Raw genomic sequence first — 22,374 nt, 5'->3', positions numbered from 1 at the left:
CCGCTGGGCGCCCGCACTGCGCGCGCGCCGTCGCCGTGTACATGTGGTACACGCGGCGCTGTACTCAAAATGTTTCATTTGGCCATCTTCGAAGGGAGCAACTTTCCAAACTGCCATGTACGTTTCCAACAAACAGTTTATGCCGACTGCGTGCTTTATTGGAATCCGATTCTTGTAATTTACTGGTATGGTTTTAACCAACTAACGAGTTGATTGTTCCGATACTGCGTCGTAAATGATCTATTAAAAAGTGTAGCCCGTGGATAATGAATAGATACATTGTTGTTGTTATATCATTATGTTTCGTAGTCAGCTTTCCCCCGGCATTGGGATTTTGGGTTGGACTTGGTATCACCAAAATCACGCAGATTAAGAAAATTCAAACAAGGTGAGAATTGATGTTCTCTATAATAGATAGCAAATGTATTAAACTCAACTTTATCGAGCGCCGCTTAATCAGAACCTTATCCATAACCAATGACCTGTTCCTTACGGAGGCAGAATTTTAATATCCCCTATAACCCAGATCATAAGTTGCTTGAGCAGACGTCGCTCGAGATACTTAAAAATAGCTCTTGTCCCTGGTGCATCAAAGGGCGCTCGACTTGAGCCCCGCAGCCACCCGCAGCGTCCGGCCGAGTAACAAGTAGCCAGCCTTACAGCGCTGCACTGTGAGTGCTCCTATCTAAAAAGAAAAACCGGCCAAGTGTGAGTCGAGTCCCCATGGAGGGTTCCCTAGCTGCAAGTAGATGACTTAATATAAAAGTAATTGTAGTGCGTTGTAACTTTAGATCGATGTTTTATAAAAATAATTATAAAAACTTGGTTTTACATAGTGTTTGTATGAACGACAAAGTTGCACGTGCGTTTTTTGAAAATGTATGATTTCTTAAAAACTAAATATAAGTAATGATATCTCGTTCAAGCCAATTTATGTTGAAAATTTCCATTGAAATCTACAGCATATAATTTTTTTAGTTTTGTCACTCTCCTATTTTAAAAGTTAGAGGGGGGGGGGGGGCTCTAATTTTTCTTCTTTGGAAACGTCTATTTTTCAAACAATTGATTGTGATGAAAAGTGGCTTTAGAAAACTTAACCCGAATGTCTTTTTTAAAGCCCTATCCATAGACACCAATCACGTACCTATAGGTTAGCCGAAAAAAAATAATTTTAATCGGAATCATATACCTATGGTGTTAACTTATAAATTTATTATTTTTTATTAGAAATTCGAATAGCGGTTACCGGAGTACATCAACCTACAAATTCTCAACTATGTAGGCCCAACAGTTTCGGAAATAAATGGCTGTGACATACGGACGGACAGACATGACGAATCTATAAGGGTTTAGTTTTTTCCCATTTGGCTACGGAACCCTAAAAAAGTGCATTCAACTTTGATGAAGCCTTTTCCATTTCCCCTACTATAGGAACGTAATAAATGGTCAAGCACCTACGTGATTTTTCATTTATTTTTCGAAAGCTAAATGAAAAACTTGGAAATTCATAATGCAATCACAAAGGCTTTTTAACAAAAGAGTAAAATGACTTCCCGCTTTTCCCGAGCGACGTTTGAACGTGATCCTTTGGCAGCCATACAGCTAACGGCTACTTCCACCGATGAAACTAATCACAATTACTTCCGCACTATAACGCAGTTTAAGCGTTTACTCAGCTTCATTTTGCGCTTTCCGTTAGGAACCAGTTTATCCTAAACTCAGTTTTTATTATAGTCACTCATGTTTTGACGCTTAGCCTGCACAAACCCAAGTTAAGCCATTGTCACTATTGTCACGTGACATAGCATACTATTAAACTGAGAATACACACTGAGTTTAATAGTATGCTATAAAAATAACCTTATATTAATTTACCTTATATTTATTTATCTTGGGATTGCATTACCAATTTCCTACCTATGAGATTTATTCGAAGTCGTTGATAAATGTTGTGAAAACAAAATGCAAATATTGGCATATTTGCGTTTTGTTGCCAAATCTTCCCTCATGTATAAACTTTAGTAATTTTGTTTAACGCAGATGGAATCGTGCTGGTGAAAGTTTGACATAAACACAGATCCATACGGGTCTTTAACTAACGTTACGCTAAGCTCTGTTTTCTGAAACGGCGTTTTATAGTGAATGATGAAATTGGCTGTAAGCAGTTTTATTCAAGTCAAATATCGCTCGGCAATGTAGTGGATTGTTCCTGCTGGACGAGCTGCCTCCATTTTCTAAATGGTTATGCAATTCCAACGAGAGAACGACCATGTTATTACAATGCACTAGACAAAAGCAAAACGTACTTGTAAGTTAGCGCTGAGAGCATAAACCGGCGCGCCATCGCCACTGGAACTGTAGCCACACTAGTGCGTCTGTGGAAAAATAACAGTTCGGACGCCAATCGTGTTCGCACGTCTGTCTCAAGCGTAACAAATACATACATTGTAGAGATGGCGTCACGCTTGTACCGCCGCCAACCGCACGCTTTTGTCGTGCTTTCTATTCTACATGCCAGGGTGAAAGGTAAACTCACAACTATCACACTTTAATGTACAAATGACATTAAATTTTCTTTGATTGTCAGTTCTCCCTCAGTCGTATGTTATATTCGTAGCAATCGTAGCATACTATAGTGGTCAGATATCCGCCTCAATTAGCAGGCTCTGTAACTTGATAGCACTTAGAGTTACTGCAGTCGAATTGTTCGACTGCCAGCACGCGGCTAGGTACAACCTCACTAATTATGTAATCCACGTATTGAGTACTGTTGTGTCGTGAGTAACTACTATTTATATCATTTACTGGATCTCGAGCCTTAAGTCAACAATTACTTAGCGCTCTCATTGTTTTTATGTTTGAATTAAATAAGTATCCTAAGTGTAAGTAGTAACTATAGATAATATTTTATTTTAAAGAAATGCCAAGATCGACCGTTTGTGTTCGGACAGAAGCTCGCGCGAGAGAATCGATTGATGAGGCTTGTCTGAACACGCCGCCCGATTCCGAAGCCGATCTTACGGAACACTGGTTTTGGTTACACTCAGCCTCAACCAATAGGCACGAGACAATCCTATTTTTATTTTCGAAATAACCACTTTTATTAGACTTTTTAAATAATAAAAATAGCTGACTTTCTATTTGAGTTAGCACAACGGTTGAACAATCTCATGGGGTTTTACACCAACGAGCAACGAGCACAGACAATGTTATTCAATGATATATCCATTCTGACCTGAATTAATGTATTCATAACGTTTCTGATAATCATTTCTTAGCTAATTATTTTTTACGGTTATTAATTTGTCGTAACCACCAAAAATTAGCTTGATAAACGTGTTGTATATGGACATCACTAATCTGAACCGGGGGCCGGGCACGGCGAGGCGCTGTAGGCAGTCGCAGCCGAGACGGCGACGGCCCCACATGTTCCTCTGCTCGTGCTGCTACAGAGCACTGCTGTTGCTGGCAGGTACTTTGTAACTATACACCTTCCCTGTAAACGATCGAGCGGCGCCTGTGCACACAACACATGTGCTCGTTGACGCGTGGAGTCGGCCGCCGTGCGTTGTAATTATTTGACGCCTACAGACTGTGTCACTACGACACAAGTCAATACTCGGGCCATTATTCGGCCGGCGACCTGATGTCTTGTACCCGGATGGATTTGCACATTATATACTGCATCCTTGTCAGCAACGAACGAGTTTTAATTTAGAAAGCTTTTACACCGTGCTGTGCATACTTCGATTGATGATGTATTTTGTACGCTCAATTTTCTTTTTCGCATAGTCAGCTGTTTGCCGGGGTCTGTGCCTTCGTTGTACATGATAAGCTCACAATCACATTTTATCATTTATTTTTACTCTGCTTTACTTTGATCAAAGCTGTTACCCCCGGACCTGACGATTTACTGAACATTCTGTACAAATCCTTTGTATGATGTTTGGATACCGACCCGGTTGTAATACGGGGCAGTGCACAGACGGGCAGTGACGCTGCACTTCACAATCACAGCACAGCGTGTTCGTGTAGCAAGAGATTATAATCTACAAATCTGTCGTTGATTAGGTTTATTTTAAAAGGCAAACGCAGCATGTACGTACCTACTGTGTGTCTTATTTTTGGGATAATTGGAAATGTGTACTCGTATGTTGACAACATTTATTTAGTTGCTACTTATTGCCGCAACACACGCTAGTCTAACCTATCCAATGGCACACCTCTCCGCATGCCCCTGAGGATATACTTACATTAATGCTAATAGAAGTAGTGTACACTAGTTCTTCACCCAATATTAACTTGTGCAGTCTTTATTACTTCGTATAATGTTTCTAGTCATCAATAGCCGGCATATTATAATCGTGTTACCACTTACACTAGACGAAGCTTCACGTACAGTAACTGGCGTGGCTGGCCCATCGTGGCCGAGGTCGGACGCGGGCGGCGGCGGCGGTGCAGCCAGCAGTCCGGCACTGGTCCACGCGCGTTCTACATTATTGCTTGTAAATGCCCAACAATGCAGCAGAAAATTGGTACAGCCCTATGCTATAACGTTAAGCGGATTTTAGCTATTTTTTTTTAATAAACTGTACTTTTGATTATCCTTAAACCCCCATACAGTTGTTCGATAAGTCTGTCGTCAGACGCAATAAAGCTCTTTCGCCTGTAACCACGAGCAACATTATAAGATCAGCGCGGCTTAGTGCATGGTCCGCGTGCGTATATCGTAACGGAGTCACTTGTCGATGTTGCGAGTAAATTGAAGTCGTGTGTCCACGCCGCGCTGCATGGCTCGCTGCACACGAAATATATTGTCAATATTATGCAGCCATACCTCCACTCCCTGAACTTACGACCAAATAACCAACTCTGTAAAACCTTTTTTGCTATGACGGATAGCTTATATTTCCTTCCGTAAGTGTGTGTAATAAGTGACACCTAATGCAAATATTATGTTTCCTTATAATGAGTTTGTAAAATGGCAGTGACTTTGATCGGGTCAGTTAATTCGCATAGTTTATTATTGGTCACTTAATTCCAGTAAAAAACTGAGCTAGTACTGACGACATACTAGATATACTGACCTTGTACGATCTGTCTCTGCAATCGCAACAAACCTATTGATTGCACGGGTTGCACGGTTTGCACCCCAATGATTAAAAGCACAGGCGAGATGTTAGCTTTGTGTTTAATTGCAATCTGCTGGCCGCCCCCGTCGACGAGGAAGTTGGCTATTTTTGGAAAATGTTTAAAAGGATGCGTAAGTACCTAATGAAGCCCAAAATGTACAGGGTGTTCAGTAAATAGTCCTACTGTTTCAGAACACGCCTTGTTAGTTTATTCAGTTTTTGTACAAAACTGAGACATCGGTGTTTTTCAATACTTTGCGTCAATGTTAATATGAAAAACATTGTGTGAAAAAACAGCAATATTTTTTCTTGAAAACGTTCATGTTTATAATAGAAAAATGAAATAAAATATGCTCTTTTAGCTTGGTGTTATTGCTATCCTAACTAAACAATTAGACACAAATTATGTGCTGCAAAGGTTTATGAATATGAAATATCGATAAATCTTTGCAACAATTTCTTTACTTTATTTCTTTTTAAGCTTCTTGCATTTATGGATGTATATGCAGTCTTATACGAGGATTTAGTAATTGAATATTTATTATATTGATTTTCAAATGTTCAAACGTACGGACGGAGTTCTAAAGGAGAGTGTCATTCGAACTTGAATTAAGTAATTCCGAATAGAGATAGACAAACGTAGCACAACAGACAGGACTGTGCCAGCGATCCATGTAGTTAATAGCTGCCAGCAAGCAGCATGTCCCATTCTCGTGAGCTCACACAATGCAACCCATTTAGGCGGAAATCTCATCTGCCAGCAAACCGTGCTCGCTGCGGGAGGCCAGCCCGGCTCGGACAGTACCGCCCCATGTGCACCGGCATTTAACAATTCGACGCAACGAAATATTTCATTGTAAACAACAATCAATTAAACAAAGCAACACAATTCGTACAATCGTATCAAAGAAAAGAGATTCCAATGTTTGGAAACATTGTTTAGGTTCTAATATCTATGTTTAGTTTGAAAACAAGGACACGTTTCTTGGTCTGCAATAAATAGTGTATTTTTGTTGTTTGCAGAAGCCTCCAACTCCGACCCCGGCGGCAGCGTGAGCGCCGCCAGCCCGGTGAAGCACAGGAAACCATTCAGTGGGTGAGTGATTCGGACATTGTGCTGTGGTGGGGACGGGGACCTTCTGCGGCCGTCATAAATGTACTTTTCATAATTTAGCTCGGATCATTTTCGCTTCGTTGGATTCTCCCGTAAAACGTTCACTCAGACTGAATCTAGAGAATGTTATAGATATCAAAGTATTTCCTAAGTAATCAGGCTGTGATTGTGGTATATTTATTGATGCACATTTACATAAAGTCAAAACAAAAATAAATGAGTATGAAGCAATACATGGCCATATCTATTGATGTAACTAAAAATGAATGATTCGTCGTTTTGTTTTTTAGTCATCTTTTATCTTGGGTTGGTTTTATCTAATTCCTCCGACGATACCGCGGCGGCGCAATTCACGCGCTCAGTCGCTCGGTGGTGCGAAGGCGTCGCACGCGCAGACGACGATGCACGCGGACGCGGACGACTCGCGGCTCTGTTGTGCCAACTGTTTCCATCATATCAGGTTGTTTGTTTCACCGACTGTTATCTTCACCGGAACGTCAGCATTCATTTACTCATGCTTCGATTCCGCAGGTGCCCAATGTGTTCCGATAATGTGTCAGTGTCCGCGTTTCTACTAGTTTGCTGTGCCGTTGTTTGTGGGACCTTCCGGACTGTGCATCCGAATGCATCGCACTAATCATTCAGGCCGCAAAAATATTACGTAACGGTTTGACGTAAACGAATACGGCTTGGTGTAGTTTCTTTAAACATTGAATTGTATTCAAGGACACTCCTGGTTTTTTTATTTAATAAATTGCATTGCACACCAAACCCAAGCCTCCTGAACTCCCCCTCTCTACTACTAAACTAGATAACTACTGGGAAATCTATGTACTCAGTGTTTGCAGTGAAAACGCGTAAAGGTACCTATTCATTATGTGTTTTATGACATTGTCAACAATTTTAGCATCTTCTGAAACAATAATGTTTCCTGAGATAGTGTACTCACTGCTGGAACAAACTGTCCATCACATCGTCAGTTTATATAATCTATCCATTTTCCTCAAACTTTTCTCACATTTGTGTTCCGCTCTACAGGCTCTGCGACTGTATCTAGCTTTTCATTTCTGCCAAGGCATCCTACAGGTCTGCGATTAGTATTGGTAAACATTAATCATTCATTGTACAACAATCCGACAATGCTGAAATATCTGATGACTAGACTAAATCCTTAGTTTGGGGCTTTTGTTCTAAAGTGTTCCCCTACGAGGAGAATAAGTGTATTAATATTTCCCTGCTTTGTAATGTAGGCATGGAGGTTCCGCCTCTGTCTCAAGTGGAACCTGGCTGCAGCTAATTAGCTTTCCGTAACTTCCCGTCGTTCGGTGCCGCGAACTCTCTATTTGCGATTTATCTTGCTTTCTCTTTTGTTCGAAAGCGTAGTCAAACAGAACAATTCGAACATCTGAACGGGACGCTGTTAGCACTCGCGGTACTCAGAATTGCATGGAGTATAAACGAATCTCTATGTATTAACATTATTATATTTTTACTAGGACAAATACTTATCACAAAATACCCTGATGTCCGTGTTATCATTTCTTTAAATTGTACGTTATCTTATCTCGTGTATTCATTTTGTATATACCATGCAAAGATAATCAAATACTCAGTTATATATTCACATCAAACGCAAATCACTTTGGAACTGAGCTCCAGCTGGGAACGACGAATTGGATCGATCTGTCGAATTGGATGGCTGTAGCTAGGTGTCTGTTTGCAGTAACGTACGGCGACAGGTTGGATGAGTTCATTACCTAATTGATATGTAATTAGGGTGCCATCGACGGCCGCGGCGCGCCGCCGTGGCAGGCGGCCGCCGGCTGCGGGCGGCCGCGGGGCCCGCGCCCGGCCAGCCCTACACACGTACGCGCGCTCATTACGTACAATTACAATATTATCGCGACTATATCTCGTCTGATACCGCTCCTTGCTGACCGTCCCCCGATCAGATTATTTACTCCTTCGAACTAGAACTTAGATAACAGTGTTTGTGCACATTTAGTATGTGAGTCAGTGTACACGTGACCGCAGCACGGAACGTGTGTGACAGTGATGGTAACGCGGCGCTGCAGCTATGTGGAATCAAGTTGTTTGTGTGAAGTAAGTGCGAGTCGAGCGTGCTGGCCGCCGCCGTACTGTGGTGGGATCTGGTGCGAGTTACGCGACGCGGGTTCGGAGATCCGATCTACAAGCAGTGTTGCGGCAGTTGGGGATATTTTGTCGGTGCTCGTCGGAGTGCGACCGCAATGCGGTGACAAGTCCTTGGTCGCACGTACACTGAACCGCTCGTCCCCACTGACATACAACGAAATCATTCGGATGTTCAATTCGTTAATTCCCGCAAGTTGCCCAATAAACTTATCTATAGGTAACATAATATCGGTATTATTAATCTCAACCATGAAACCTCTTCATGTGGGTGATAACTGTCTCGATTTGTTCCAATGTTTCGAGTTAGTGTGCAGCGAGTGTTGCGTACCGCGGCGACGGCGACAGATGCGAGGTGCTCGTACACTCGCCTTGTTGGAGTGCTCCGCGAGTAGCCGCGGGCAGGCCGTGTCGCACCGTACTCTTCGCATGCTGTAACTGTAATATTGTTGACAAGCAGTGTATAAGTATTAAGTAGTTCTTTCAAAATTAAACGTAGTTACAAAGTTAACTCCGAAGTTGATAATGTGCTGCCGTGTGCACGAGGAACAAATGTTGTGCACGAAATGTAATACAAGGACGCTCATTATATTTCTGCTCCTTTAAAAATAAGACCATAATATTATTAAATTAAGGTCGGTACGGTTGCGCAACCGACTTCCGCCTAACAGGTAGCGGGTTCGAAGCCTATAAATTACAAATCTTTGTGTGATCCCCAAATTAATGTTCCGGGTCTTGTCAGTTTGTGTATGTGAAATCATGACTGTAAACGCACCCATGACACAGGAGAAATCGTAATGTGGATCACCGATTATATAAATACCTACTTATGTATAACAATACAATAATACAATTATCTCTCGTTTAGAATCCTACAGTAGCTTATAATTTTCCTGAGGTTACCGGAGGGACAAAATACCACCGGAAGCACAATTGCCACCCTCCCCAAACTCCCAATCCCCGACAATTCTCAAATTCCTAGCCCCCAAAAGGCTGGCAACGCGCTAAGAAAGAAAAATAAAATGTATTCTGCACCAAGGACGATGCAGCATACATACAAATAAACAATTCGTTCAAACAACCAGCACAACACGCTACACTACGGTTACCCACGCAGTACAAGCTGCTGCACTGATGTTTAACTCAGCATCACTTGCTTGTAACGCCTCTGGTGTCGCGGGTGTCCATGGGCGGCGCCAGCCGATTGTTTACTATCAGGTGAACCGTCTGCTCGTTTACCGGCTTATAAAATAAAGAACACATAGGCACAATATATACTTACCTATATAAACAAGGTCGTACCAAGTTTGAATTACTTAGGATTCAGTTTTATGAATTCATCGTGGTTCGTAGTTTCGTAGTATTGAAGTTGATAGGTATCTAGTTCCGGGTACCATCGTAAACTTTTGTCCAAAGAATCCTTAGGAAATACGGAACACGTTTAACTGTGAATTCAATCTTCCTTCTAATGTTTCTACGAATTCAGTGAACAGATTGATCCCCTGGCGTGCCCTGGCCTACTACATGCACCATGTACCTACCTTGTCTTTTTATGAGAATCATACTTGTGAACCATTAGCTAAGTGTAGTGTAGATTTGTTTTATAATCAAATGGACTGGAAATGTGTGTGTGTACCAAAGTAATAATATTTAGGTATAAATATTCTTGTAACATGGCGGCGGTGATCCCGAAAATAATGTAACGTAGGCTTTAATACGTTTCGTACTGTAATGTGTAAGTAGTGGTTAGCACTAAACACGCGACTAATCCGATCTTGTCAGGGTTGTAATGAACACTTACATACGCCTCAGTTACGCAAAAGATAATTTCTTAATCTGTGACTAATACACCGTGCACGTACCCCTGCTGTGCCCGAACCGAAGGTGTGCATCCATGGAGACGCACCGATACTTCGAAACTACACAATTCATTCGTATTATTCGTAAATAATCCGATAAACCTATTATTGAATGTGTTCAAAAAAAAACAATATAGAATAAAAATAAAATAGATTTTCAAAATCTCATTTTTTGGCTGGAAACGGTGCCTGACGCGGGTAGAAACACCACGAAAGTGAAACAAATACAGTAAAGATGAAAGCTTTGGGTAGTACTAAACTTGTAGAGTAGTAGAACATTAGCAGTATTTTTCTCCGAGGGGGTTTTTTAGTTTCTTGTTCTTCCGCCCTGGGCGAGGCAAGAGGAAGTGTCGTACTTACTCCTGCATTCAAGCCATCCATCACATACTTCATCGGAAAGAAAAGTTGATTGAAGAAGAAAGGAATCGTGACAAGCGAGAATGCATCGAAACGCCGGAAAACTTGGAAAGTCGTTAGATTGTGCCAGTTGTTAGGACGTCGACCAAGTCAGCTGCACTCAGAAACAAACAAATTAAAAGAACGGCTAAATCAAAAGAGAGTAATGAATATGTGTGATGATGCATGTTTCAATGCCTCTGTCTATCGTCTCATATCATGTCTGTAGGTTGCATGTGCTCGTATTAAGATTTCCAGCGCCTGTATTCGAACCAAGAGAGCTTGGTGTCGTACTCCACTATTTGGTCACAAATGACATTGCTCCCATTGTAGCTTGTGCCTTGTACCTCAACACTACGGTTACAAAACTTTGTTTTATTTGAAAACATTACTCTATGTACTAAAATTAAACACTCCGTATTCAGTTGTAGATATTTCACAATCTAGATTAGATTATCGAAGTTGTACTTAGAGCCGTATCGATAATTTGGTTTATTTTAACGTCACCGGCGCCGCATTAGTACGCAGTGAGAAGTAGAGTAGGTAGTAACAGCACTATTCAAAGGAATCGAAATAAGTGTGGCATAATGGTGATATTTTTGCAAAGCCGGGTACAAAGAGCTAGGCAGCCTTATTTCAATTAGAGGACGGACGTCATTACGCTGATGAGCATCAACTTTTGAGCTGAACGCATCCGCCGAGATAGCTCGCGGCCGCGCTGCCTCACTGTGCGTTGTGACGCAGCCTGTGCCTACATAATGTACGTTCATGTTGTACCGAGATAAAGGATGACTAAGCACATAGTTTGTTAAATGCCATAAACATAATGGTTAACTTAACCAAACGGTATGTTACTTCAAATGTTGAACAATTTGTATGTTACGTTTGAACGTAAACTTCGGTAACCCGGCCCGTAGTAAACGATAGTATCTTCGTATGCCGACGTCAAAGTTATAATAACAACTAGGAATACGAGTATTATGTACCGTACGAATGAATTTTTTGTTTCAAACGACAACTGTAACTGAGTGTGTCAATCAAACAGGAGGAAAACTATAATTAGTAGTGACGCGCGATAAAATCTAGTACACACATTGCGGTTTCATATTGGATTACGATATAGCTACATGTAGTTATTGTGTGTATAGACGGCCATGGCCGGCGTAAGGCGCTGTGCCTAAATAGTTGCACATGTGAAGCCTGATACAAGACTGGCAGTGTCTCACAGCTCCGCTCGTTACTGAGGTTAACCACAGAGCTCAGCCCGCAACCCGCGCCCGTACTAGCAGACTACTCACTGACTGATGTCGGAACAAGCTTGTATTCGCTCAACTGAACACAATCAATGCAGGACTTTGAATTAATCTGCACATGACTACAATAGTAAATAAGTACATAATTGATACCAGGAAACATCGCAACGAATTACTTCATTGTATCTATCAAGCACGGTGCCTGTGCAGCCTGTGCAGCCTGTGCACCTCTACAACATTTCGCAAAAAAGAGTTATTCGGCGTACGATACAAGTTGTAATTACATTTGAAAAGTTTACTGAAAATAAGTTTCGTCGAAAATTGTACGACGACGGTACATTTCGTGAATTCAAATAGGTTATTGTAGAGCACATTTAGTGTAGTTACGGGAAATATAAATTAATTTTCTATCGCTAAATATGAGCCAACAGTTGAATAGTGCTCGGTTAAGCCTCTTACCTAACGAATTATATGAAATATTAATTAAATCTGTGTTCTGTTATGTTCTGTTATGCATGAATGTCAATTCAGTTTAAACTTCCAACAATTTCAACTTTCGACTATAGCATTCAGAAGGGTCGTTTTGATTTGTATAGGGGTCTCAGTCAATCTAGTTAAAGAGCATTTCTATGATGTTTCATTGATAAATAGTAAAACTGTAAACAAACCTATGAGTGAATTATTTTCTACGTATCATTTATTATTTGTTTTCGGCGACAAAATATAATGTAGGTACTGAGGCTCATTAACTTTGACATTTTGATGACCATTAACTGTTGTGTTCGCTTCATAGGAAACGATGGCTGGGTCTGCGCAAACAGTCCCAAACCAAGACGGACAAGGGAGCCAGCGGGGCCCAATCACCGGCCACCACCGACAAACCTGCTCCGCTCAAAAAGATTCCATCAGACAAGAAGCTTAAGGTATGTTTAAACTTGTTTCTATTTACCAGTAACAACAACCTGAACATTTCTAATTACTTACTTTATAACCTACTTACAGAAATAAATATCATTCCATTTCAATTTCAATAATAATGTAATTGGTACAGCTGCCGTATGCTGCCGCCGTTAGCGATAATGGTCGCGCCGACGACCATGACGTAGGAAAGGGAGTGCCCGGCGTGCTCGACGAAGCTGAAGATGAAGCTGCCGACGTGGAGCTACCACCGCCGATGAAGCCGTTACAGGTATAATTGTGTTTCGAACCATGCAGCCCGAGTGACGTAGCGGTCGGTCTCTCAAGTGGATTGTGTCAAGATCAAATCCATCAGCGTCGACGTACCCACACCAATCGGAACCCATCCGAGCAAATTATTCTCTGGCCATGTCTGGAGCATGTGTGTGCCGGGTACTCGAACTGTGAGACCACTTCGGTCGCCCAAACGAAATTAAACGTTACTTCTTAAAAGCAATCAAATAAATTAAAGTAAAGCTGATTTCATAAGTAAACAAGTAAGATAAACACCGTGCACGTTACATAATATACTTGTTCACTTACTGCCGCTAAACGTACGTTCCCCAACTTTGTGGAACGCTTCGTGTTACTAACAGAAGAATGTCGGCAGCGTTGAAGTTGTAGCCCCACATGTCGAGAGTTGTTGTCGACGCGACAACTTTGTGAATACTTGCACTTGCAGCAGACATGTGTTTACATCGCGTCGTCTACTTAGCCTGGATTCGCTTCCGCAGATATGCGAGCGCCTCCGCTATAATCACAAGCTGTTCTTAACGATGTGACTTAACGATGTTACTTAACGATGTTACATTGAACTCGGCGCCCCCACTCTTTGAACTAGTGTCGGATGACATGTTACCGGAGGCAGCAACTCGTACAAAGTGTAATGCACAATGTGCATGTAACCGCGACGAAACCAACATTTGCAACGTTGGATTCCAAGCTAACACTGAGCTGGGCTTATAAGGCGCAGGTACCGGCGATCAGACAGGGCTATGTAGCTGATTATGTTATCTTTCTACCAAGTTACATTACAATACAATGTTGAATTTGTCCTTTGATGTCCTGGTTCAGAACAATGTTGCGTGTTTCAAGCAATACACAATTAATATGTTGATATTACTTAAGCTATACTATTTTGGGACTTATGAATCTCCTTCTAACTACGTAGCCACTATGTATGAAAACTATTGACAGATTTATCGACGACAGATTTAACGACGTCATTGCCGGAACGTTTCATCAAAATAATTATTCCATTGTGTAGGTAGTACAGTCGTGTCGCACTGCGAGGACAACCCGTTTAATACTACACGGATAACAGAATAATGTTATCAATTAAAGAGTTAGACAACTTTATCAATGGGCACGTCGTAATTTTACAATGTTCATTTCCTTGGCGAAGGGGTCGCGGGCCCTGTGCTCCCTGTAGGTATGGCGGGGGACGTAACGGTAAACAAATTAGATCGTGTTTAGTATATAGAAATGGTTTGTTTTACTCGTTCAATGACGGTAGACGTGGAGCGAGGTGCCACGGTAAGTTAACCGTACCAATCATTACATGGAAGACTGTCTGAGAACATTTTCTTTGTTCAAATGTTGTTTTGTATTTCGATGTTATACTATAGATTACGAAAACTGTTTTAGTAATGCTATTACTAAACCATTTTTCATGTTTATGTTTTATAATAATATAGATTTTCTATTCAAGTGCACTTCTTACGTACTTAATATTAAGACTTTAGCACTTTCCTATTAGGTACATATAAAGTCAAACCATTCACAAAGTTTTCCAATGAAAAGTTGAAGACACCGTAACAAAATATACCAGAAACCAGCGGACAATACTGTACACTTGTTCTCCTCTGTGTATTTAGAGTACTCGTATGTTGATGCATGCCCGGCTGCCCGCCACACGTACACCGTACACGTACACTCGTACACACGTACCGCGCAGTGAATATATACTAAGCATGTGATGTGTTCTGTCAGAACCCGCAGTCGGTGCTGCAGCAGGCACCGCAGCCTGCCGCCGCGGCCGCGCCGCCCGCCGCGCGAGTAAGTATCCGCCTGGTCTGTCACCGCCACTCGCCTACACAATCTGACTCGGTCTCCTCTCGGGAATCTGGTATACTCATGTTTGGCCTGCACCGGCCGACATTTTCAGAATTCTATGGCTATGGATGCCATGGACAGTAACGGAGGAGCTGCCGATATTGACGAGATCTTGCAAATCGTCACATCCAGAATGGTTCGGCTCTATATCAGTGCATGAAGTTTGCATGTTTGGATTTCCTTAGTTGCATTACCCGTACTGTTCAACCGTGGAGTCCCACTCATACAAATGTGCACTCAGTATCTGCGCAACGTCACGTCTGTCATTACGTGTCTGCCGGCACGGTGGCGGTTCTCTAACTGCCTTCTGTAAACAAATGGAGGTTGTTTCAACAGTCTCCGTTGAATTAAAGAGCTTCTAGTTTCCCAGTTGAACGTATTTCTGTATCAACTTTGAACAGTACGGTGCAATATTTCTGTAGCAAATTTTGTTTCACTTTATTCTTTGATAGAGTCGGCAATATTTATTTGATTATGCTCAAACAAACATCATGCTAAAGAGCTTCAGAGCGTGTGTGAATACAGTGCTTGTTGACAGCTCGTATTTATTTCATTTTGTTGAAAGTCGCTTCGTATCGCATGAGTTTGTTTCTTTACGTCTATTACACTGAGTTTAGTATGTTGCATGGTTTTATTTTGTGACTAGTCGGATAGCGGCCGTAATATATTTATTCGATATGACATCGTATCGAGCCAGTTACTCGTACGTATGGATCGATCGCATTCGCATTCAGTTAACATGTACCACGTTTGGTGTGTGAGTGTACTAGTGCCACGGCTCGCGCCGCTGCCGTCACGTGCTAAATGAATGGATGCGCCGATGATGATGTACAATAAAATGCATTTAGTTAAGCGTATTGTAATTAAAGTTTGGTAGTTTCATTGCGAGTATATATGTTTCGAAGATTCTATTTTGTTGTATGTGCCGTTTAGGAGCAGCATGGCGTTGCCTCGTCATCAGGCAGGAACGGCGAGGAGGAGGAGACGGGCCCTGTGACACCCGGCCCTAACTCCTACGAAGACATTCTCAAGAAACGAGAGTACGTGCTTCGGGAACTAGTCGAGACTGAAGAGATCTACGTGTCGGACTTGGGGCTCGTGTGTGAGGGGTACATGCGGCACGTGCAGGTGAGCCCTCGCCCGTGTCACCGCGCACCACTCAGGCAGCGTACATTAGTATATTATGAAGTCGGTTTGAGTACATGACATATATAGCGCAGTAATGCTGCAGGGCGCGATTGATATTGTGGCCCATTTGTTGTAAAAACTAGTAATTGCGTATTGTGCAATAAAATGCTAATCTAAAATACGAGTAAAACAAGTAATAGCTCGCGGGTAGTCTCTAACTAATATTAAGAGGTAATGTTATTGTCGCTAGTAAACACTAAGTGATGACCAAATACGTCGTAACTACAATAAATCGACTTATTTGTCAACTCGGCCGCAATAAACTCGACCGCGCGGTCGAGTTGGGAAGATTTAAATCTACCTATTATTTAATTGTGCATCTCGACCGTAGGAACATTCACTATGCGGTCGAGTCGACCCCGCTAATTTTTATGATTTTTTGTTATTCGTCATCTCGACCGAGTACAAAATGTACATTGGAGTAGAAAATGTTTAAGGCATATCATGGAGAGATTTATTTTGTTAGGCAAATTAAAATGCGTGCTTTACTAACACAAAGATCGTAGATGTTTCATTACAATCACCCTTTAGTTTTGTAAAATGTAGCATTTTAATCATGACCTTACATAATATATCCTGATTAGTTAGAATAGTTTTGTCCCTCTCTCTCGCAACCTGGAATTTTTATCGGTGGAAAAAAATCTAATAAACAACTAAGCAATGCCTGATTAAAAACATATTTTTATCTGTCCTTAATTCTAATTTTAAGTTATTATATTGTATAATATACCCATAGAAGAACAAAAATGTAATTAAAAACTAAACACTTTTGTCAATCACTGTACAATAATGCCTCATATTTTCAATTGCGGTCGAGTTGACGAATACAAGATAAGAAAAAATAGCTTCATCAACTCGACCACGTGGTTCGGCCGAGATGCACAATAAAAAAATAATTAATTTTTAAATTTCCCGACTCGACCTCGCAGACGAGTTTATTGCGGCAACAGGTTTACATTGCAGTTATAATTTGATTAAGTTGTCTAATATAATAAATGTCGTTAGTAGAGGCTAGTTACATAACGTGTCGCGCGGTTGCGACCTGTATAAGAAGGTCGACACGTCGTTTACTGATGAGACCAAAAGCATCATCTTTAGCAGAAATTAAAATGAAAGTTCATCGATCCGATGTTTACGAGCAATTAAATGAAATATTTGTGTACAGGACCCCAAGGCCGAGCCTGGCCTGCCCGAGGGCCTGCGCGACCGACGGCACCGGATGATATTCGGCAATATCGAGGCTATATACGAGTGGCACCGCGAGTGAGTATGCACATACATTACATGTTTACTTTAATATCCGAGACACGACAATGCGTACTTACGTCCACGCTCCACGTACAATTGATTATTTTCCCAAAGTATTTCACTACAACAACATCTTCCCTTGCGAATGTCTGCTGCCGCGCTTTGCGTGTTCTATATACTTTACGTGGTTGTCATTTCACATAGAAACCAAATAGTTGGGCTCGGTATTCACTTTTAATAGGATAGTACGTTTTCACGTTTTAAATATCAATTTTAGAAAATTTTAATTTTCATGACATTTTTGCTCAGCCATTTGAAAATGTACAATATTTAGTTACGTGTACCACCATACAAGTTAATTTCAGAACAGTTCCACGTAAATTGATTTCGCTTATCTTCTTGTCTTTGTAATTTGAACAATAAGGACTACACCGAACTTATTTTACAGTACACCTACTGACCAACGCTAGTATTATTGTGAGCAATTACATTTTGACTGGGATCGTACCGATGAGATGAAATAAAATCCCATAGTGGGGGGAATCGGCTGTCCTCTGGTGGGGCTGGTGGGGCTGGTGGGGCCGGTGTAATGTGGACAGGCCGATAGTCAATATGTATGTAGTTTGTATGATGCTGGCGATGTATTTAAAGTTAATTCTAGGCTTGCGTAAGTGAATGTAACGCCATGTTGTATGTCCATACATGATGAATGTTTGGTTTGTGCAGTAAATTTCTAAAGGAGCTCCAACTATGCATCGAGGAGCCCGAGTTGCTGGGACCGCTGTTCCGTCGGTTTTTAGAGAAACGCATGTTCCTATACGAAGCCTACTGCCGGAACAAGCCCGTCTCGGAGTACATTGTGTCGGAGCACGACAGTTACTTCCAGGAGCTGCGCGTCAAGCTCGGCCAGAAGCTGCAGGTGCGTTGGCAAACTTGTTGCTTGTAACAATCGTTGTAGGCATCGACGTATGCGGGCAATTCATTAAACTCTGGACTTGGACACTTTTCATGATAAATTAATCGCTAGCTATCTAGTATTCAAATATTTACTACTGCAAACGTCAGTGCCTACTCTCTGATAATTGAGGCATCCCTCTTCTTAAACAGTAACCGTAATCAAAAACTAAACAGAGTAACTAAAGCCATTGAAAGCCATCGCATGGATCATAAATAAAGTGCACTGCGCCAAGAGTGACACTGTTAAAGCACCTTCGGATTGACAGATATAAACATTCCTTGAGTTGACACACAGTATACATAGACGAGCCGTTGGCACAACTTGATGTTGGAACATTTATAACTGTCCTCCTGGATGATCGGCCGACTCTACCACCGCATCCTTCATCTCATGAAACATATCGTAATACTAATGCCTCAACGCAACGCAACAATAGGAGCCTATGTAATCCTTCCGATGGAAATGTAGCGGCCCCCTGTACCCAGCGGGCCGCTTGCTTGTGGCCACATCGATGGTATAAGTACTGTGCTTGATTGTAGGTCCGCCTTAGGGAACGCACTTATCTCCCCGGAGCTCGCAGTACTTTGTCTCAGGTACTGATGGAGTCCAATGTTAAAATATGAAGCAATGCTGGTACCTTCACCCTGTTCTAACCTAGAACAGTTCGGTCCTTCCTCATTGGCCACGAAAAGTTTACTGATCAACAAGATATTTCTAACTTTTTCTAAATTTGACTTTCGGTAACTATGTTACCAGCTATGCTCTGAAATTTATTGTAACAGTATGCACGTTTAGCGCGAGGTCCACTGGCGTGTGTATAAGTATGTTGCACGGAACACGCGGCGCCGACGAGTGTCGGCTCGGCGGTGTTGCGTGCGACGTGTACTGTATGTAGTAGTGCCGCTCTGGCGACCGCCCGCGACCTCAGGTGTACGCTTGCATGCCAGGCTGCAGTCGCGCTGCCACCACCACTACTCATTTACTTTTGTTTTGGGGGATTTTTGTTTATTTCCATCACTACACACGCACACACGCACACACGCGCTGCTGAATGATTGGTGTTGTCGCTTCTTGTGTCTGCATGTCCGCCGTGTCCTCCGCACGTGTGCTGCTCACTATACCACGAGCTCGTCATATTCCAGCTCGGAGACCTGCTGATTAAGCCCATACAGCGGATACAGAAGTACCACCTGCTGGTGAAGAAGATCCTGTCGTACTCGGAGCAAGGCAACGCGCCGCCGCACGTGGTCGCGGCGCTGCGCGAGGCGGTGGAGTGCACCGACATCATTCCTAAAAACGCGAACAACATGATGGACGTGGGCCGCCTTCAGGGCTTCGCGGTAAGGATACCTTCCCATACTTCATATTTTAGCTTTAATTTAAAATTATTTAAGCATCTGCGATATCTTTTTATATTTAAGCAATGCGATTTTAGCGCTGCACTATTTACTTGAAGCCTAGCCGCTCAATGCGCGTCAGAACCAGCAGCGAATGATGATACTGTTCATTAAGGTTCCAAGTCTTGCTCGCCCCTTCGTTTGATGTCTATCCTCTTTGGGCTAGTGTTGCCATCTCAGACAGAGGAGTTGTTGTCGAGCACAATGCTCGACGTTGTCTGTTCAGTTGGAATATTGTGTGTTTCCGCTTTCTATGCATTGGCCCAGTACCTCTACACCATTCCAGTTTGGGGTATCTAAATGACTACTCCTTCCAGAAATTAATGAGCTAAGTGCTACGAAATTTGTAGAATTTCGAAATGGTCCGCTTGTAATATTGGCCCTTATCCTAAAATGTATCTGAAGTAATGGCGGTATATAACTGGGGAAGTGTGGGGGGGGAGGGGTACACTGACACGATATTCGGAAAGTCAAGCGTTGTTATGAAGTGTAATATTGTGCAACGCGAAAAAGGAAAATAAACAACGTCAACAAATACAATATTAGCGCAAAATGTTGAAACATGTTTATTGTGATGTGATTGTCGTGACGCTGATCTCTGCTGTGTGCTGACGTATACGGTGGCAAGTTAACAAGACCGGCTTGTTGTTCATTGCAGGGCAACATCACGGCCCAAGGCAAGCTGCTGATCCAAGAGCTCATGATGGTGTCGGACATGTCCGGCGGGAACGACAAGGGGAAGGAACTCCAAGTGTTCCTCTTTGAGCAGTGCATTATCTTTAGTGAGGCCGTGGGCAAAAAGTCAATGTACAGCAGCCCAACATACAACTACAAGGCACATATCCAGGTAAGGTTCCGTAGTACGAACGTACTGCCGTCTACTATTCAAATACTTTCGGATTGGTTATTGTCCAGCATTGCAACAGAGCACTCATTCACTACGAAACATTGCAGGTAAACAAGATGGACATGGAGGCGGTGGAAGCTCAGGGTGCCTTCATAGTCCGCGCCGACGACTCCACCAAGCCCAAGGCGCTGTCCTTCATGTGCCGGCCTTCAGAGGCTACTCGAGCCAACTGGATCTCCACACTTACGCACATATTGACTCAACAAAAGAACTTCGGAGACGCCCTTGAGAATCCTGGAGCATATCTAAGGGAACAGCGTAGTCGCGAGCCTCCTCGCGATCCCACCGCGTAAGTAACTCGCGACAGCCACCCGGACGCTTCAATAATACCAGATTTATAAATGACCGCATTACTTGGCTATACTAACAATGACCATCGCACCTAGTACTACATACAACTAGTTCCGATCTTTGTGTAATGTAACACTAAATACTAATGTACTAACCAAACATCTCGTGGGCTTGTATCAGTAGAAGTATTTATTGTAACAATCCACTACTGCATTATGTGTATGGTGCAACAAATGTTAACGAGCCGACAAACTGCTTCGACATGGAAATATAAGCTTTACATCAATCGTACTTACCATAAGCAATATAGTATAGTTGGAAGGCACCATTGAGCCGTCATCGTGACCCTTCGTGGGTTAACTGCTAGATGCAATACGTTGGGACAAAGATATATAGTGAAGTGGTAGCGTTGCACTTGTATCGAGGGAGGGAGCACGGTGATGGGCCGAGAGGATCATTCGAGCTTAGTGGCTTAGAGGGGGCACTAGTGCGCACGTCGGCACTAACACGACCGCGACTCGGTACACTCCACCTCGGTCACGTTTTAATGGAACGTCTCGAGACGTGTGGTGCCTAGTGCTGGGTCTTTAAGAGAATAAATCATTAGTGATGAATGTGGTGATGGATGGGAGCGTGTAATGTAACCGAGTGCGAGATGCCAGCGGACACGAGCGCGACTAGCGGATGTTGTATTGTCCATGTTAGGTTAACAAACACTGGAATTGATATTTAGATATATATTTTATTTAGATATTTTTAACGTTGGATAGGTACCTAATTATGTTAACTAGTAGCAATAATAAAGTGATGATCGATTGACATCGTCGCTACTGTATCACTGCAATCTCGTGCCGACGTTGTAGTGGCGGCTCGCCCGTGCCACGCGAGCGAGCCGCGACTGGCCGCGACTGGCCGCGACCGGCCGCGACTGGCCGCGACTGGCCGCGACTGGCCGCGACCGGCCGCGACTGGCCGCGACTGGCCGCGACTGGCCGCGACCGGCCGCGACCGGCCGCGACTGGCCGCGACTGGCCGCGACTGGCCGCGACTGGCCGCGACTGGCCGCGAGGTGTACAGCCGCGCGCCCGTCTAGCAATAACATACTGCCATTTTAAAGTTTGCATTTAGTAAACACTGCCGCCGTTCAACTGTTGATGTTTACTTGTTAGTGCATTGAATAGATTTAGTTGTAAACGTCTGCCAATGACGTGGTTGCTCGCGATCACTGCCCATGTTATATATTATACATTGTTCGTGTCCAAATATTGGGGCAACGTACAAACGTTATGTGATAACGTGTCTAACGCACAACGCCGCGGCGACGGAGGCAGCAGCGGAATGTTGGTAGGCACTACGTCGGAGATTATCATTGCTCCGCCAAGTAGTGGCGTTGTATTTGGCCGGGCTG

General features: G+C 42.8%; 1 protein-coding gene across 6 annotated transcripts in view; it reads left to right on the top strand.

The window, feature by feature from the left end:
- The window catches only part of LOC118282267 (kalirin), a 164,673-nt gene that overhangs the window by 130,770 nt on the left and 11,529 nt on the right, over nucleotides 1–22,374 (top strand). For 4 of the 6 annotated variants that reach the window (XR_007707087.1, XM_035603258.2, XM_035603266.2 and 1 more), the window contains exons 31-41: nucleotides 6,156–6,228; nucleotides 12,699–12,828; nucleotides 12,957–13,094; nucleotides 14,855–14,920; nucleotides 15,030–15,113; nucleotides 15,911–16,105; nucleotides 17,331–17,428; nucleotides 18,140–18,332; nucleotides 19,514–19,711; nucleotides 20,427–20,615; nucleotides 20,723–20,964. Coding sequence is in view for 5 of the 6 variants with exons in the window: in XM_035603258.2 (XP_035459151.2) it covers nucleotides 6,156–6,228; nucleotides 12,699–12,828; nucleotides 12,957–13,094; nucleotides 14,855–14,920; nucleotides 15,030–15,113; nucleotides 15,911–16,105; nucleotides 17,331–17,428; nucleotides 18,140–18,332; nucleotides 19,514–19,711; nucleotides 20,427–20,615; nucleotides 20,723–20,964 (1,606 nt within the window). In the remaining variant the exon portion in view is untranslated. The remainder of the gene's footprint in view (nucleotides 1–6,155; nucleotides 6,229–12,698; nucleotides 12,829–12,956; nucleotides 13,095–14,854; nucleotides 14,921–15,029; nucleotides 15,114–15,910; nucleotides 16,106–17,330; nucleotides 17,429–18,139; nucleotides 18,333–19,513; nucleotides 19,712–20,426; nucleotides 20,616–20,722; nucleotides 20,965–22,374) is intronic. The other 2 variants (XM_035603274.2, XM_035603282.2) reach the window with 2 other exon arrangements.

Source organism: Spodoptera frugiperda, chromosome 25, assembly GCF_023101765.2.
Source record: "Spodoptera frugiperda isolate SF20-4 chromosome 25, AGI-APGP_CSIRO_Sfru_2.0, whole genome shotgun sequence".
Classification (NCBI taxonomy): Eukaryota; Metazoa; Arthropoda; class Insecta; order Lepidoptera; family Noctuidae; genus Spodoptera; species Spodoptera frugiperda.
This window is presented reverse-complemented; position numbering and strand designations above follow the sequence as displayed.